Below are 17037 nucleotides of genomic sequence, written 5' to 3'. Positions count from 1 at the left end.
TACAAATAGTGTAAAATATGCACTGTTTGTACATATATTGTATAATTTTTATAGTATGTTGTAATATATTATATTATTTTTGCGTAATATACTAAACTATACGTAATTTAGTGTAAAAATCATATAAAATATATATTAACATTGCATATGTTGCACTACTTATATAGATATTATACTATTTGAAAGAGCATGTTGCATTATTTGAGAGGATGTTGCATCTTTCATCTTATTAATTATTCTTTATTTTTTTTATTTTGTCTTAAATGAGGTTTCTCGTTTCACGAGAAAGGTACGTATAATTATGGCTTAGCAGTTGTCATTTTCAAAAAATTTGACACTTTATTTAATATGCAATAAAATTTATTTTTCAAAAAGAAAGAATGCAATACATATCTAAATAGTGCAATATCTTCTCATAATAGTGCAACGTTTATACAAATAGTATAAATATCTATACAAATAGTATAAAATATGTATCGTTTATATATAAATTGTATAATTTTTACAATATGTTGTAATATATTATATTATTTTCACGTAATATATTAAACTGTACGTAATTTAGTGTAAAAATCATGCAAAATGTGTATTAATATTGCATATATTGCACTATTTATATAGATATTGCACAATTTGAAAGAGCATGTTGCACTCTTTCATCTTATTAATTATACATTATTCTTTTTATTTTGTCTTGCATGAGATTTCTTGTTTTATGAGAAAGGTGCATGTAATTATGGCTTAACAGTTATCATTTCCAAAAAATTTGACACTTTATTTAATATGCAATAAAATTTATTTTTCAAAACGAAAAAGTGTAACACACATCTAAATGGTACAACATCCTCTCATAAAACTGCAACATCAAGAGAAAATCATGCAATATGTGTATTAATAATGCATATGTTGCACTACTTATACAGATATTGCACTATTTTGAAGAGATTATTGCACTATTTGATAGGATATTGCACTCTTTCATCTTATTAATTAATCTTTATTTTTTTTATTTTCTCTTGAATGAGATTTCTCGTTTCACGAGAAAGATATATGCATTAATTATGGCTTAGTAATTGTCATTTCCAAGAAGTTTTGTATTTTATTTAATATGCAATAAAATTTAATTTTCAAAAAGAAAGAGTGCAACACACATCTAAATGGTGCAACATTCTCTCATAATAGTACAATATTTACACAAATGGTGTAAATATATCTATAAATAATATAAAATATGCACCGTTTGTACATATATTGTATAATTTTTATAATGTATTGTAATATATTATATTATTTTCGTGTAATATACTAAACTGTACGTAACTTAGTGTAAAAATCATGCAAAATGTGTATTAACAATGCATATGTTGCACTACTTATACAGATATTGCACTAGTTTGAAGAGCTTGTTGCACTATTTGAGAGGATGTTGCACTCTTTCATCTTACTAATTATTCTTTATTTTTTTATTTTCTTTTGAATCTCGTTTCACGAGAAAGATACATGTAATTATGGCTTAACAGTTGTCATTTCCAAGAAGTTTGACACTTTATTTAATATGTAATGAAATTTAATTTTCAAAAAGAAAGAGTGCAACACACATCTAAATGGTGCAACATTCTCTCATAATAGTGCAACATTTACAGAAATGGTGTAAATATATGTATAAATAGTGTAAAATATGCACCGTTTGTACATATATTGTATAATTTTTATAATATATTGTAATATATTATATTATTTTTGTGTAATATACTAAACTGTACGTAACTTAGTGTAAAAATCATGCAAAATGTGTATTAACAATGCATATGTTGCACTACTTATACAGATATTGCACTATTTTGAAGAGATTGTTGCACTATTTGAGAGGATATTGCACTCTTTCATCTTATTAATTAATCTTTATTTTTTTTATTTTCTCTTGAATGAGATTTCTCGTTTCACGAGAAATGTACATGCATGTAATTATGACTTAGTAATTGTCATTTCCAAGAAGTTTTATATTTTATTTAATATGCAATGAAATTTAATTTTCAAAAAGAAAGAGTGCAACACACATCTAAATGGTGCAACATTCTCTCATAATAGTGCAATATTTACACAAATGGTGTAAATATCTATACAAATAGTGTAAAATATGCACCGTTTGTACATATATTGTATAATTTTTATAGTATGTTGTAATATAATATATTATTTTCGCGTAATATACTAAACCGTGCGTAATTTAGTGTAAAAGTCTTACAAAATATTTATTAACAATGCATATGTTGCATTATTTATAGAGATATTGCACTACTTTGAAAAGCTTGTTGCACTATTTGAAAGGATGTTGCACTCTTTCATTTTATTAATTATTCTTTATTCTTTTTATTTTCTCTTGAATGAGATTTCTTGTTTCACGAGAAAGGTACATGCATGTAATTATGGTTTAGCAGTTGTCATTTCCAAGAAATTTTACACTTTATTTAATATGGAATGAAATTTAATTTTCAAAAAGAAAGAGTGTAACACACATCTAAATGGTGCAATATCCTCTCATAATAGTGTAACATTTACACAAATTGTGTAAATATCTGTACAAATAGTGTAAAATATGCACCGTTTATACATATATTGTATAATTTTTATAGTATGTTGTAATATTATATATTATTTTTTCGTAATATACTAAATTATGCGTAATTTAGTGTAAAAATTATGCAAAATGTGTATTAACAATGCATATGTTGCACTACTTATACAGATATTGCACTATTTTGAAAAGTTTGTTGCACTATTTGAGAGGATGTTGCACTCTTTCATCTTATTAATTATTCTTTTTTTTTATTTTCTCTTGAATGAGGTTTTTCGTTTCACGAGAAAGGTAAATGTAATTATGACTTAGTAGTTGTCGTTTCAAGAAGTTTTACACTTAGTGACTTAACAGTTGTATTTTCTAGGCATTTAAAGCATATAATTTTTATGCATTTTTACAGAATGGTAGTTTAGTCATCCTTCTGAAAATTCGGTCCGAATCTGCAAAAACTAAAAAGGTGGCCCACTTTTGCAAAAGCGCAAAATTAGTGGATTTTTTATGCAAATTGGCCTAAATTTTTTTATAGTATTAATTATTAAATATTTTATAAATCATCTAATATACACCACACTCATTTAATATACTGTACGATATATGGAGCATTAGCATACACAATATGCAAGCAAAGATTTATCATAGTATTCAACTAACCACCTACTTAACTCTAGGAGATGATCACTATCATCCTAGCCGCACATCAATTCTTACAAGGATCGAAAATCTAATAGCACAAATGACTTTGACACTAGCAATAGAATTCTAGTATAATTCTTTTACTTAGCTACAATATTCTAGAAGATGTCACTTCGTGAAGGTTTTTTATGTTAGTCAAAATCTCTGACGGGCACTCATCCAGAAGAGCAACTAATTAATTCAGCCGGCACTGAGGACGCATGCAGCTTTTCTTGCTGCCCGCACAAAGTAACTCGCACGCGCCACGCCGCATCAACCAAATTCGATCTCCCCGGCCCTCCTGCATGCATCCCTCCAGCTCTACTCTTTCCCGCGCCTCCTGCACCCCTTCAGCTCTACTCTTTTTACTCCCGCGAGGTGTTTGCGCTGCGGTCGCCGATGGACCCGACCTCCGCTGAGCCTGAGGAGGCGGCAGCAGGAGAAGCCATGAAGTCATTGCAGTCGGATCAGGATGTGGTCGGACCGATGGGGCGCGACATCGGTGAATTGACGGAGATGAACTACGCGGGGATGGCGGAGGTGTCACTGTGAAGGGAGCGAAGGGCGGACCACATATATATATGTATAGAACATTCCTCTTAATTGGAATCTCTTTTCCCATTTGTTTCTTCTTCTTTTTTTTTTCCCTAATATATGTAAACTAAAGCTTACTTATTCAAGCCAAGATAAGGAGAAAGAATGTTCCCAAAAAAGTCGGAAATGGTGCTGCAATTGATTGATTGATTTATTTTTTAAAATAAAGAATGTTATTTGAAAGTAATTTGACTTCTCCAACAAGTGAGTTTGCTCGCTACAACTTAGTATTCCACATAACTTAAAAAGGTTTCTTTAAGAGGCAATTAAAAAATATAATTTTTAAATTTTATCTTCTCATTTTAGTTCCTAAGTAAAGGGAAGAAATTTATTATTCAACACTAGCAAAACATAAAGGAAATTATCGTTGAATATCAAGTGCAAACTCAACTTCTATCTTTTTCTTTTTTTTTGAGAGAGAGAGAATATCAAGTGCAAACTCAACTTCTATCTTTTTCTTCTTCTCTTTTTGAGAGAGAGATAGGTAACACGCTACCCGCTTCGTTTATTTTATTTAGAAATAAATTTAGCTGAAAATGTGAATCAACTAGGATTCGAACTTAGGTCTTGGATACCAACCACCAAGCCATTTACTACTTACTCTAGGGACGATCGGTAACTTCTATCTTTTTCAGGTGTCATGTATGACCACTGTTTACTGGTGCTTATTCAGACCAACTGTTAAAATACTACCGCAATTGAACAACTAACAGCTTAAAATCTGTAAATAAAGATTTAATAATTAATACAGTTTATTCTGTTAACTCTATAAATGATAATGCTTTCATGAGGAATTTGAATATCATGTGATTCATTTTTAACTAAATTGCTATTGTGAGTTCTAGTGGTGAACCAGAACATCAATTAGGAGGTGGTAGACGCAGAAAGACATAACAGCAAAAATGGGCTAATATCACATGAGAGGTATAAGTCCCCTTACGAACTTAAATTTAAGATTCGTTCTCGGGCCACGGGTTAATTTACATGGAAGCTACTATACATCGATTGTCAATATTTTACAGAGGATAACAGAGGAGAAGGACAAAAAAAGAAAAGGAACAAAAAAAAACAGAAGCTAGTCGAATAGGAGGCGTCGCCTAACAGACTTCGGAAGGTTCTTATCCAAATCAGCAGAAGAAGACCTTCTGCTATACTTCACAGTTTGCTCTTCATGGAGCAAATTCTTTTCAGGTTCATTCCCTTGCTTCGCTTGTCCGAGTGCCTTCGTCGAACGGTAGAACTCTGTGATGCTGAGCTGGATCCCGCTAGATCTGGATGATTCTAATTTGTTCTTGCCTGAGCTTGAACCGAGTTTTCTTTCTTTTGACTTCAATTCTTTTAGCCTCTGCAACAATGCCACAAGAAGCACATTAGGAGCACGCAGAGTGCTGAATATTATTTTCGTGCCCTCCCACTGCAAAAATAAGTCTTTCAGTGAAGCAGTTTTAACAAAACTGAACCAATAATTTATATTCCGCGTGCTTAAAAGTATAATTAGTTTGGTTTAGCCTGAATGAACCACAGAAACACAATGTACATTTTGCATGCATATCAAGAAAAGAAAATGAAACAGAAAAAAGAGTAAGCAACACCAAACGCGATTATTCAAGCAAGGTGTGGTTCACAGTTACTTCTTGTATAATATGCTATAAATCTTACTGTGAAATATTTCAAAAGTTTTTTTATCAGTATTTATTCACACAAATCATGCAGTTAAGAGTTGCTTCTTGTATCCATCTCTGCTTACGTCTCACCAAGGGAAGGAGCAGATTATCAAGCTCCAACAATGGGCAACTAAAGCTTTCTATCAAAATCATAGACCAGCAGTATTTAGGAAAAATATTGAGGGGCACATGCATCAGTTTTTGTGAAACATCTCAGTAAAAGCATGTATTGCCTGGATAAAATGTATCCTCTGGATAAGATGTATCCTATCCTGGGGCCTTCCACACGACAGATGCATATATAACCTGCATCAAAATTTACTTAAATGTAAAATCTATCCTCCAGCTTCACTTTATGTCAAATAAAATCTCCAATATTTGATATGGACTACTAAAGCACCACTAAACGAAGGCACATCGCCGTGGCTAGAATCCTGTTTAAGGTAACTAATGTCCTGTTTATTCTATAATCAAATGTGCGCTCTTGGACTCATGGGTATGTTAATTCTTCTCCCAATTTTCTCCATTTGCTGTGTCTAGAGTCCCCTGTAAAATCTCTCACACTATGAGTTGCTATCAGCTATCATGCAGTCAAAAGTCAAAACTAAACCATACCCGTCGATTCATCACTAACCTTTTATTCGCGTATTTTTCTCTAACCATAACTAATCTTCCCACACATCTGTCGGCTCCTCCACAACATTTTAAGGATCATATGATTTACTTCTTTTTTTTTTCACTTGCAATTGTCATGCAGCACGTATTTTGCAAAATAAATTCATATCTATCAGAAAAATTAGGGGAAACGAAATCTAGGACTCAAAGCTGCATGTGTGAAGTATTGTCTAAATGCTAACCATGTGCCAGTCAACAATGGCTGAGTGAGGCGTACTGACCCTATGCATGTGGCGGAATTAAGAGAGTTAAATATACATCCCTAAGCTTTTGCAAATTCTTGTAGGGTAAAAAAGTAGTGATGCATACCTTTTCTTCTTGGAATCTCTCAACTTCTTTGGGAAATGCTGCTTGTACAAGCTCCATATTTTCATCAGTCAATAGAAACCAGAATCCATCATTGATAAGAATCTGAGGTGCATCTGGCTCATCCAAGAAGTCATTAGACTCCGATACTCCGGCGGGCTCCACCTCAATATCTGATTCTTCACTGGATATAGTAGGAAGAATTGTATTACAGGAAACTCTCTTCCATTTTACTAAGTAGTAAGGATTACCATATCGTATCTTTACACGCTGAATTGAATGGAATTCATATTGGTCATAAAGCAGCAAGCGTTCATCTGGATTTGAGGCAGCATCTCTTAAATAAATTGTGGATAACATTGGGAGAATTCTTTGTCGAATATAAGATGGCTCCCAATGTTGGTGATAAATCAAGAAGTCAACCAGAGCTTCAACTTTAGGCTTCTCACACCTAAGTGAGGGGCCGTCATTTTCTGCAGAGGAGGTGACAAAGAGCTTCGTGAAATTCAGTTAAAGACTGATAGATCACTAAAGTATGGGCTAACACAATTGCGACATGATAAGAGGAGGAAACCTCAAAACCTCAAGAATATTTTCTTGCATTAGCCAGAAACTTTAGCATGATATCTGATATGTGAGAATACTTAATAAAAAACTTGCTGACTTCAAGAGTCCTGATTCTTTTACATTCATTTATTTATTACACGGATATGAACTGCATATGCACCTGTTTATGAATCAGTTCACCCTGCGGGTGCTGCAAGGTAGCTTGACCTCCAAATAATGTTTGCACCTTTCAGAAAATTTTGCTCCAACAAAAGGCATAATAACTTATAAACTCACAAGTTGCAATATTAAAGTTGAGCATAATAGGACCGAAGAATAGAGTAAAGATGTAGGAACCATGGAGTAGGTGCCTGTCATCAGGGTTCAAAATTTGCCAACATACTCTATGCGGCTGTGCCTATATGCTTGAACTAGGCTTTCTAGCTTGGACCGGCCATCATATGCACAACACATTATGTATTCAAAATATGAAATCTAATATAATATTTAAATGTACACATATACTATATCTCTACCTGCAAGTTATGCTTCGAATTGTAGGTTTAGCTGCTTCCGATTTTGGGGACTCTAAAATCAAAAATCGATTCTATAAATCAGAATCCAATTATACAAAAGAGGTTACCAAACCTCTATTAAAAAAAAAAAAAAAAAATCACTTTTGGCCCTAAAATCACTGTCTAAAAGCTAGGGCAAAACACCCACTCAGTCATCAGGTTAGTTAATCAGGCCTACACATATCTACTCAGATTCATCACAGGCTAGATCAGGTTTGAGAATAAAGAATTAGTTCCATAACGCAGGAGCTGTGCTACCAATTGACATGCAAAATGTTTCCCTCTAATTTCTACTGATTTTCCAAAAAGAAACATACCTTACAAGTTACAACCTATCCATTGTCCTGAAGGACTTACCTTTGTAATTTCCATGGTTGTCGCTTAAATACAATTCAATGATCTCATTGTTTGGAAAATTCTGCTCAGCAGCAATCCTCTCGCAAACCTTGATTTGCCAGTTTTCATGCTTCTTCTGATCTTTAACTTTGCGATCCTAATTAAAAAAGGCAGAAAAGAAATGCACTAGTTAAGCATAGGAAAAGCTGCAACATGGTATTATAACAGAGGATAGATAGCTCAAGAAAAGAACATGTAAAAAGCAACATGTCAAGGAATCAAATACAATGCCCTTGAAGAAAAAAAAAAATTTAAAACAAGCGGTGTTAATGTTAATAAAGGTTAACTACTAAGGATAGCGTGCTTCTCCAAAGAAGCAAAAACTTAGCGCTAAGTACACTTTTCTCTTTTTCTGAAAATGCACGACGAAAATAAGCATGAGTCAGAGTCGTCTGACATGTAAAGAAATGGTAAAGCCAGGGCCAAAGCCAGGTTTTCACCCAAGAATCTAAGGGCATGTTTGGTTCACCTATTTTAGACTATGGAATCGGAATGGAATTCATTGATTCCGATAGTTGCCGTTTGTTATATAGGAATCGGATTCCGATTTCCATTCCACTCCGGAATGGGAATGGCTAAATCCATTTATGATCCAATCCAGCTTTGAATCCCAGATTGGCTCATTCCAAAATAAACTATTCAAAATCCTCTTTCATCAACACCTACCTCCTCTCCCTTCATCACTTTCCTCTCTCTTAATCAAAACCCTCTCTCAAAAATTTTAAATTTTCATTCCGATTTCCATTCCAATAATGAACCAAACATATTTGGATGATTCGTCATTCCATTTCCCATTCCAAAGCAATCCAATTCCATTTCCCATTCCTATTCCAATCATGAACCAAACATGCCCTAAGGGTGTGTTTGGTTCGAAGTCGGAATCAGTATCGGAATCGGTATGAGAATAAGTTAGAAACGGAATCAAAATGATTCATTACCTCATTCTGTTTGATTCACCACCTAAATCGGAATCGGAATAAACTATTCCCATTGTCGGCATTTGGTTCAGATAGATATCAGAAACGTAATTAAATTAATATGTCAATTTTATTTTTATAATATATTAGTTTAAATTCAAACTAAAAATTAAATATTAAAATTTATATCAAAATTTTAAAATGATGTCAAAATTTTAAACATATTTTTTTAAAAAAATAATATTTTAAATTGAACAGATAATTCAAAATATAAAACTAAATTTCAATTTATTCCACTTCAAACTTAAAATTATAATTTCAATTTGAATCCATAAATTTAATTTAAATTTTAAATAAAATTTGAATAAAACTTATAAATTAAAATTTTAAAATTAAAATTAAAATTAAAATTTATAAATTAGATTCAAAATGCTTGAATGAATTTTAATTTTTAATTTACGTTCAAATTAAAATTAAAATTTATAAATATAATTTTTTAATTTAAACTTATATTTTAATTAAAAATTAAACTTAAAAAAGTTAAATTTAATCCGAACAAATCCATTTTATCCAATCCGGCCTCCAATTCGGCCTGCTAGGCCGGATTGGAAAAAGAGGTAATTGGGGGGTTTCCATTCACCCAGGAATCGGAATCGGAATCGGAATAGAAATCCCGCATACCAAACACGGACAAACGGATTCGTCCATTCCTATTCCAATTCCGGGTGAAAAAACAGGCGAACCAAACACGCCCTAAGAATATAATGGCATACGCAGCTACAAAGTTAACTACTAAACAGATAAACTCCAAGAAAATAATTGAAAACAATCATTTATTTCAAAACTGAAATATATGAATAAAACGATAATTCTATGTCAAAAATGAAAGCAGCTACAAAATACCATAGACGCGAGTATATTGTCCACATATGTACAATATAATACTGAAATAAATGGAAAGAAGCCATAGATATTAAAGGCTGCTGTGATTTACATAAACCCTATATATATCTCTTCGTATCCGTTATTATAAGCATCACCCCAAAAGCCGTTATTCTTAGTATATAATTATTATTGGTGATGTAATTAGTCTTTTACTTAAAGGTGAAAACATTTATTAGCGCATGTAGTATCTTTTTTCTTCACATATATCTTTATTATTTTTTTGGGCCTTAAGATACTGAATTTCATTTTTCTTTCTAGATCAGCGTAATGATTATCCTATGAAATCCTTACAAATTACTAACGCCCCAGAGCCCTTTATCTCTGCCCATTCTTTGATTTCAACCATTTGATGCACTTTAAAGAGAATAAAATTTAAAAAAATGGTAGGTGGATCCTAAATTAGAGAGACATAAGGTGTCGTATCAAGGAACCAATTTTTGTAGTTTCCTATAAGCTCTGTATGGAACTTCTGTTTCAAATCAAAGGAAGCCATAGCTCAAGCTGGCCCCATTGACCGAAAAAGGGTTCGCAGTTGGTTTCGTATGAAAAAGAGGAAAGGTTCCTCAAAATAGGAAAAGAAAGGAGAACACAGGTAACATTAGTTACCTGGGAAACGAGAAATGAATTATAGGTGAAATCGCCTACTACTGTATGAAAAATAACTAGTCTATTTTATTTGAACTATATAGCAAATTTCTTAGTTAATAAAAATACTAACTACACAACTTAAATTACACTAGTCCCTGAACTTTCGGCCAAGGTCCACTTTGGTCCTCGAAAGTTGGAAATGTGGCACCCTGAACTTTTGAAAGTGTTTCCTAGTCAGGAGATACAGAATACTTGTAATATCAAGCAAATTCATATCTATTTACCACTCCTGACAAGTCTAAGCCACCCTAGGCAAGCAGTTAAATAATGTCCGTTAGTCTAGCCGATTATTGAAAAGAAAAGTACAAAATTTTAACATGCAATTGATGTAAATGTCTGAATCCATAAGAGAGACACTAAATTATAATGAAAAAAAAAAAATCAAATGCACCTTTTTGCAGGTCGTACACGCGCATTTGAAGCCAGCTGGTTTTTCAATGCAATATTCAGAACCATCAAGTGAGCAATATTCACATGCATTTGTTCTATGAGCTTTCTTGCTGCCAGGATGACCACAATATGAACAGTGTGGAGGTCTTGCATTTGTTGTTACCTCATTCAAAAAGGGCACGAGGACATCAGTATCAGGCTTGGCACTTCCTTTTAAGCTAAGAAAATTGCCTTTGCCAACTTCACGTAACCTGTACAATCCAATTGAAAAAACTTAAGCTGTTTATATGTATCGCACAGCTATTTCTAGCAAGAATATGTAGCACGCTGAAACCACCATTACAATGGTGGTAAGTCATCCATCCACACGAATGTGCGCGCACGCACAGCTATTTCTAGCAAGCGTGTATGGCATGCTGAAACCACCATTGTAGTGGTGGTAAGGCATCCAGAGCAAGCGAGGAGAGTATTTAGCACTTTTACAGCTGGAGTGGTTAATGCAAGAAGCTAGTCCTAAGAGAAGTACCTATTCAAAATGTCATCTTCACTAAACAACTGCACAAAACGAAGAGCTGTATCAACACCAAAACCAGGTACCCCATCCAAATCATGGTCATTACCAACAAGAAGAGCAATGGCCACCATTTGTTTTCTCTTTAGGCTAAGGCCAGCTTCAATATCTGATATATTGTAGCACTCAAAAGGTTCCTGCACAAAATAAAATACTCATGCATCCTAGGAAAGAACAAATTAAATTAAAAAAATGTCCAATTAATGGTATAAATCCTTTTTGGTAAGAAAAAAGATCATTGACAACATATGAGGAAGTTAACAACGACTGAAAGATCTATGTTATAAACACTAAAATGAAAAAGCTATTAGAAGAAGAAACAGAGCAACGTGGATAATGATGGATCTCGCTCATGTCAACGAGAGTCTACTGGAAGATAAGATGTACCCAGAAAGTTGAAAGCTGCATTAAACAAAGCAATAAATTTCATTATGGGGGTAGAACATTTTAATAAAATAAAAGTTCAAAATACTTCTCGCTATCTTCTAAGTCTTTTGAATTTTCATGAAACTTCTCATCTATAACTCCAAGAACGCAACAGTATCTCCTCAGCATTTTCATTCTATCAATGAAAGATTATACAGCACACTCGTGCTCTTGACCACCAAAGAATGTTGCCTTTACTTCAGTCTTACAGCCTTTGTCAGAATAAAAAAGTGCAAAGATGCCAGCATAAAAAAATTAAATCCAACTTTAGCCGGAAAGAGTGATCCATTGGAAGTACTAGAAGGTGTAACTCCTTGGAATTCCTCACTTTGCAAATCATTTTACACTCATCTAATTTCCTATAATTGTTAAGGCCTGTTCAATGCGCCCTTCTCAATCAAACTCATAATCTCTAACAAGGCAGTTACCCTTAACCACTAGAACATACAATATAAGAAGAGAATAGAGAAATAATTTTGACAAAAAGCAATTGATAGTTGATGCATTAAAAAGAAAAAAGTCAGCATTAAAAATAGGAATTCACTCATTTAGGAAATATTTGTGGTTCCCATATGGTAGGAGAAAATAGAGATGGCAAAATTGATACCAACCAAAGCACATTGCTGTTTAAAAGAAATAGTAATTTTCTTTTCCAAAATTGGTAATAGTTGATTTCTGATTTCTTATATTATTTTATCAAACAACTAAGTGTCAGTAAAAACTTAAAAGCAACCAACCAGCTGCATTTTGCTAGTTTTCCAGATTATTTCAATCTTTCATACCGTTATTTCAATGCCGTAACAACTAAAATTTTGAATTCAATCAGATGGTTATAATTTCAAGGAAAAAGATTACAGTTTTAATTCATTTAAATAATGAAACTTTACTTAAGCACTGGCATTATGTTTCATTTCACATCTATCAAGGAAAGCATTTCAAATTTATGCAAGGGTAAAAATTAAGAATATTGCCGTTACCTACAAGTAGTTAAATATATTTTTATACAGTAAACAGTAGAACTACAAGAATGTGCTGAAAATAGCAAATAACATAGTGCAAAATTCAAATTCTGGGCCTACATGAATAAATGTGTCGAGGGAAAAAAAAAATAGGCGCATTGTTGTGTGGGTGCAAAAGTATAAGAAAAGGAATAGTTGGCAATTTGTTATTTTGTCATTGCATGAACGTAATCTGCAAACACCAATTGGCCCAGTAGTATTAGCAGCTAGGTAGAATGTGACTTTGATTTTGCAGCCATCAATGCTCACTAATGTTATAGTCTTTTCATCACCTAACATGTTCAATCATCATCCGAGGTGGGAGTATTAAACTATTGGGATGCAAAAAGTACACAATTTGAAGATAAACTGAATCTGCTTACCTTAGAGTTGGATCGGAGGCACTTTACAACACATTTTGCCCCAAAAAGAAAAGCATCACTGTCAGCCGTTATGCAAGCATCTACATGACCTTCTTTGTTCAATTGGGCACACAGAGCTTCAGCCTCACAACGTGCCTTCAAAACTGGCATGCCTAGGAGTTCAAGCAATTCCTATCAACAAAAAACAAAGAAAAAGAAAAACCATTTTAGCACTATTGATATATAGAGTCCAGCTACTATACTCTTATGAGTACGATCGTCTTCGTACTTATAAGTTGTTTTTGATGATAGAGCTTCCGAATCGACGATCCATACCATTAAACATTATCTAGAGTATTTAAAACTTCTAGAAATCAAATTTTATAGTTTTTCGATATCATTTACCTTACGATCAAAAGCTCACAAAATTGACAATTTTTAACGGCCAGTATGGGATATTTGCTAGTTTAACGGTGTAAAAGAATCAGAATAGGTTGAATTTTTTATAGAAAATTCTATTCACTACCTAAATAAAGATCAATAACTCTGATCTTAAATTGAAGGATCCGATCATCCATTTTTAGGATGTTGTTCGATTTTGACCGTTCATTTTATACCCGCTTGATGGACTTTATAATGATTTCAAAAAATTACGAAATTTATTTTCTAAAAGTTCAAATACTCTAGATCATGTTTAACGGTGTGGATCGTCAATTCGAAAACCCCAACATTGAAAACAATTTATGAGTACAAAGGGCTCTATACTCATAAGAGTATAGTAGCCCTACTCTTGATATATATATAGACTCAAAAGGTATCAACTATAGCATGATGAAAAGGCAAGCTAGCTAAAACTTTCTAGCGAGTATTTAATCAGATTTTAACGAAGACGATTAGCTAAATACAACAGTTCAGCATTGTGTATCATCACGTTAATGAATTATTATCACGCACAATTCATATTTGCATTTCATAATAACTTCACAATAGATTACAAAAGGAAAACACTCCCCTGTGGCATGACAGTGAATGTGAATGTATTCAATATACCTTGGTAACTGAAAGACATCACAACTTTGTGAGGGATAAATATACCTATTAAATGAGGCATGCAATTGAAATCATAAAATGTCTAAAAATCAGCATGAGACACTAAATTGTCAGAGTCAGAGCAACCATTCAGAGGAGTGTTTAAGCTATTGTATATTGTATTAAGTCCAACTGAACTTAATTACTGGAAATTTCCGGCAGTGTTACCTGATTGTGACCGATTAGCAACACCAAAGGTCAAGTTTAGAATGACAAATACACCTATACTAACTGAAACCCGAGTTTATGAGGTTGAGGGGAAATTGATACAATCAGGAAGCTGCACAGCAGCGACAGTACATCTACTCAGCCACAAAGAATGAGTAAAAGCAATAAGAACCAGTGCTCGTTCAAAACAAGTTTACTAAGTTGAAGGAGGATACATCAAGATTGACTAAGAAGCTCCAAGATACATTCAATCAGCTTAAATTTAGAATACTACAAGAAACTTAGAACAAGAAGGCTTATAAGTATGCTATTAGCCACAGAGTAGCTTGTTCTGACTCAGATTAAAAAAGGGCATGCCACTCTGTTTTGGTATATTTGAATAGATTAATATGCTCTTATAATTTCGAGGAACTTGCAGGGGTTTCTTGATGACTTCTCATTAAACAGACAGAAATTAAGAATTACCACAGCACCTTTTTATCTACAAAATATACACAAATTGAGGTACAAAAGAAGCTTCACAACTTGCTAAGTTAAAAGGCAAACTACAAAGTAACATAGAGGTCATTCTGTTGTTTAAGCAAAAGCCAGTAGTCTTCATTCTGCATAACTACAAACTATTAAACAAAATATTCCTATCCCATTTGATGCACCTGAGAAAATTTTTTTGAAAAAAAAAGAAATTTAGGAGGATTCGCATATCATTTCCTGTGAAGTTTAAAAAATTGATACACCCTCTAAATTTTATATTGTCATATATGCTCACTTAAATTTTTAAATTTACAAGTAAATCCCTCCCTTTTGGTGCCAATACGCCGTTTAATTTGATCATTTTCTGAAAAGGACAGCTATACCATTTCATATAAACATATCCTCATAAAACACTGCAAGTCTATGATCGAAATTGAGCAGAAGAGAATGTTTAGGGTATTAGCTGTCTAGGGTCCGAATTTCAGATATGTACACCTCTCCTGCAACAAGCCATTTTTGAGGGACTAGAACAAAATATCCAATATTTGAAGGACTAACATGCCAACAATAATAAAAATAATAAAAAAGAATCTGCCCGAGAACAAGCTCTCCTACCATTCCCATACTTCAAACCAAGAATTCAAGTGCCCATCGGCATGGGTCGTAACCATCGTGCCAACCCCCGTACCGATGACACAACTCAAAACTCTCTATTCTTGAAATTAGCAAGTAATTTTCTCAATAAAGTTCAAAAAATTTGATAAAAATAGATAATAAATAATTGGCATATTGTTGCTAAAGAAAATAAATATTTAATGCCATTACATTACGGCACACATAAATTTTTTGTGACCGGCACTCATCGGCACGCCGACGCACGAAATTTAAAATCCTTGCTTCAAACGCATCAATAGAAAACTCAAAAACCAACTTGCCTACTAGATTAAAACACAAAATACAAAGAAAATGAACAACCAAATCAAAAGAAAAATAAGAAAAGAGAAAAAGAAATGAACGATTGTCACAATGCACGCTCACCACGCAATCCTGGACGTATTTGGTGAACACCCGATTCCGCTGCTTCACGGCATTCGCGTCCTCCCCTTCCGCTGCTGCCGCCGCCGCAATCGCCTTGGGCATCGCGGTGGGGTCCAACCCCGAGCCGCGGAAGAAGCGCTCGATCCTCGCCCGGGACTTCAAGGGCGACGGGTCCCCGTCGACCACGAACACCGGGAACGCCCCCATCTACGAATCAAACGAAGCCAAATCACAGCAATTGAAACCCTAATGGCCACGAAGAAAGGGGAGGGGAGAAGAGGGGGAGGGGGAGGACCTTGGAGAAGAGGGAGATGGTGCGGAAGAAAGTGGTGCGGAGGTGGGGGTTGCGGGCGCGGGGGCTGCGGGCGCGGACGGCGGCGTCGTGCTGGACGATCCAGAAGGAGAGGTCGACGGCCACGCGCTTGTCGCGGAGGAAGTCGACGCCCTCCTGCCTCGCGTAGGGTTTCAGGAGGTCCCAGAAGTTGCCGCCCACCCCCATTGGCGACGAAGGGATCGGCGAGGACGAAGGAGGAGGATGGCGGAAGCAAGGACGGACGGAGGCACGGAGGGAGGGTTTTGGCGCGAAAAGGGAGCGGAAACGGGTTAGGGTTAGGGTTAGGGTTTGGGTTGGGTCGTTTGTTTGTTTCGCTAGCTCCGAAGCATCACTTCGGCGAAGACGGATTGGATTCTGTGAGGGCCGCGGCTCGTGTGCCCATTGGAGACAGGACTACAGCCTACGGGCGTGTCAGGATCGGGCTCAATATTTGTTTGATAAAGTGACATTGAGATGTTAATGCGATTTTTTCCTAGAGAGAGAAAATATTAGTGTACTAGTATAATAATCCCCACAATATAGTAAATAATTTACTAATTTTTTCTTCTAATATATATTATTTTAGAGGGTAATTTATTTTTTTATATTTCAAAGTTGTCATTCTTAAGAATTATGCTGGAACCCGGACTCGCCAACAGATCCACCGTATAGGCGAAAATTCCGTTCACACGAAG

The 17037-nt window shown here is 34.4% G+C and overlaps 1 protein-coding gene across 3 annotated transcripts; it reads right to left on the bottom strand.

The window, feature by feature from the left end:
• LOC109728785 (flap endonuclease GEN-like 1) lies at positions 4737 to 16757 on the bottom strand. Of its 3 annotated transcripts, none has more exons than XM_020259314.1 (8): positions 16325 to 16756; positions 16030 to 16236; positions 13285 to 13455; positions 11433 to 11614; positions 10908 to 11157; positions 7968 to 8103; positions 6493 to 6962; positions 4737 to 5258 (listed from the first exon to the last, which is right to left on the bottom strand). In XM_020259314.1, exons 1-8 carry the CDS (start codon positions 16526 to 16528, stop codon positions 4920 to 4922), a joined length of 1959 nt encoding a protein of 652 aa, XP_020114903.1. In that variant the 5' UTR covers positions 16529 to 16756; the 3' UTR covers positions 4737 to 4919. The 3 variants fall into 3 exon arrangements, with proteins under 3 accessions (XP_020114903.1, XP_020114904.1, XP_020114905.1); XM_020259315.1 differs by having other exon boundaries at positions 4737 to 5189; positions 16325 to 16754; XM_020259316.1 differs by lacking the exon at positions 4737 to 5258 and adding an exon at positions 5280 to 5814 and having other exon boundaries at positions 16325 to 16757.

Source organism: Ananas comosus, linkage group 24 (assembly GCF_001540865.1).
Source record: "Ananas comosus cultivar F153 linkage group 24, ASM154086v1, whole genome shotgun sequence".
Lineage (NCBI taxonomy): Eukaryota > Viridiplantae > Streptophyta > Magnoliopsida > Poales > Bromeliaceae > Ananas > Ananas comosus.
This window is presented reverse-complemented; position numbering and strand designations above follow the sequence as displayed.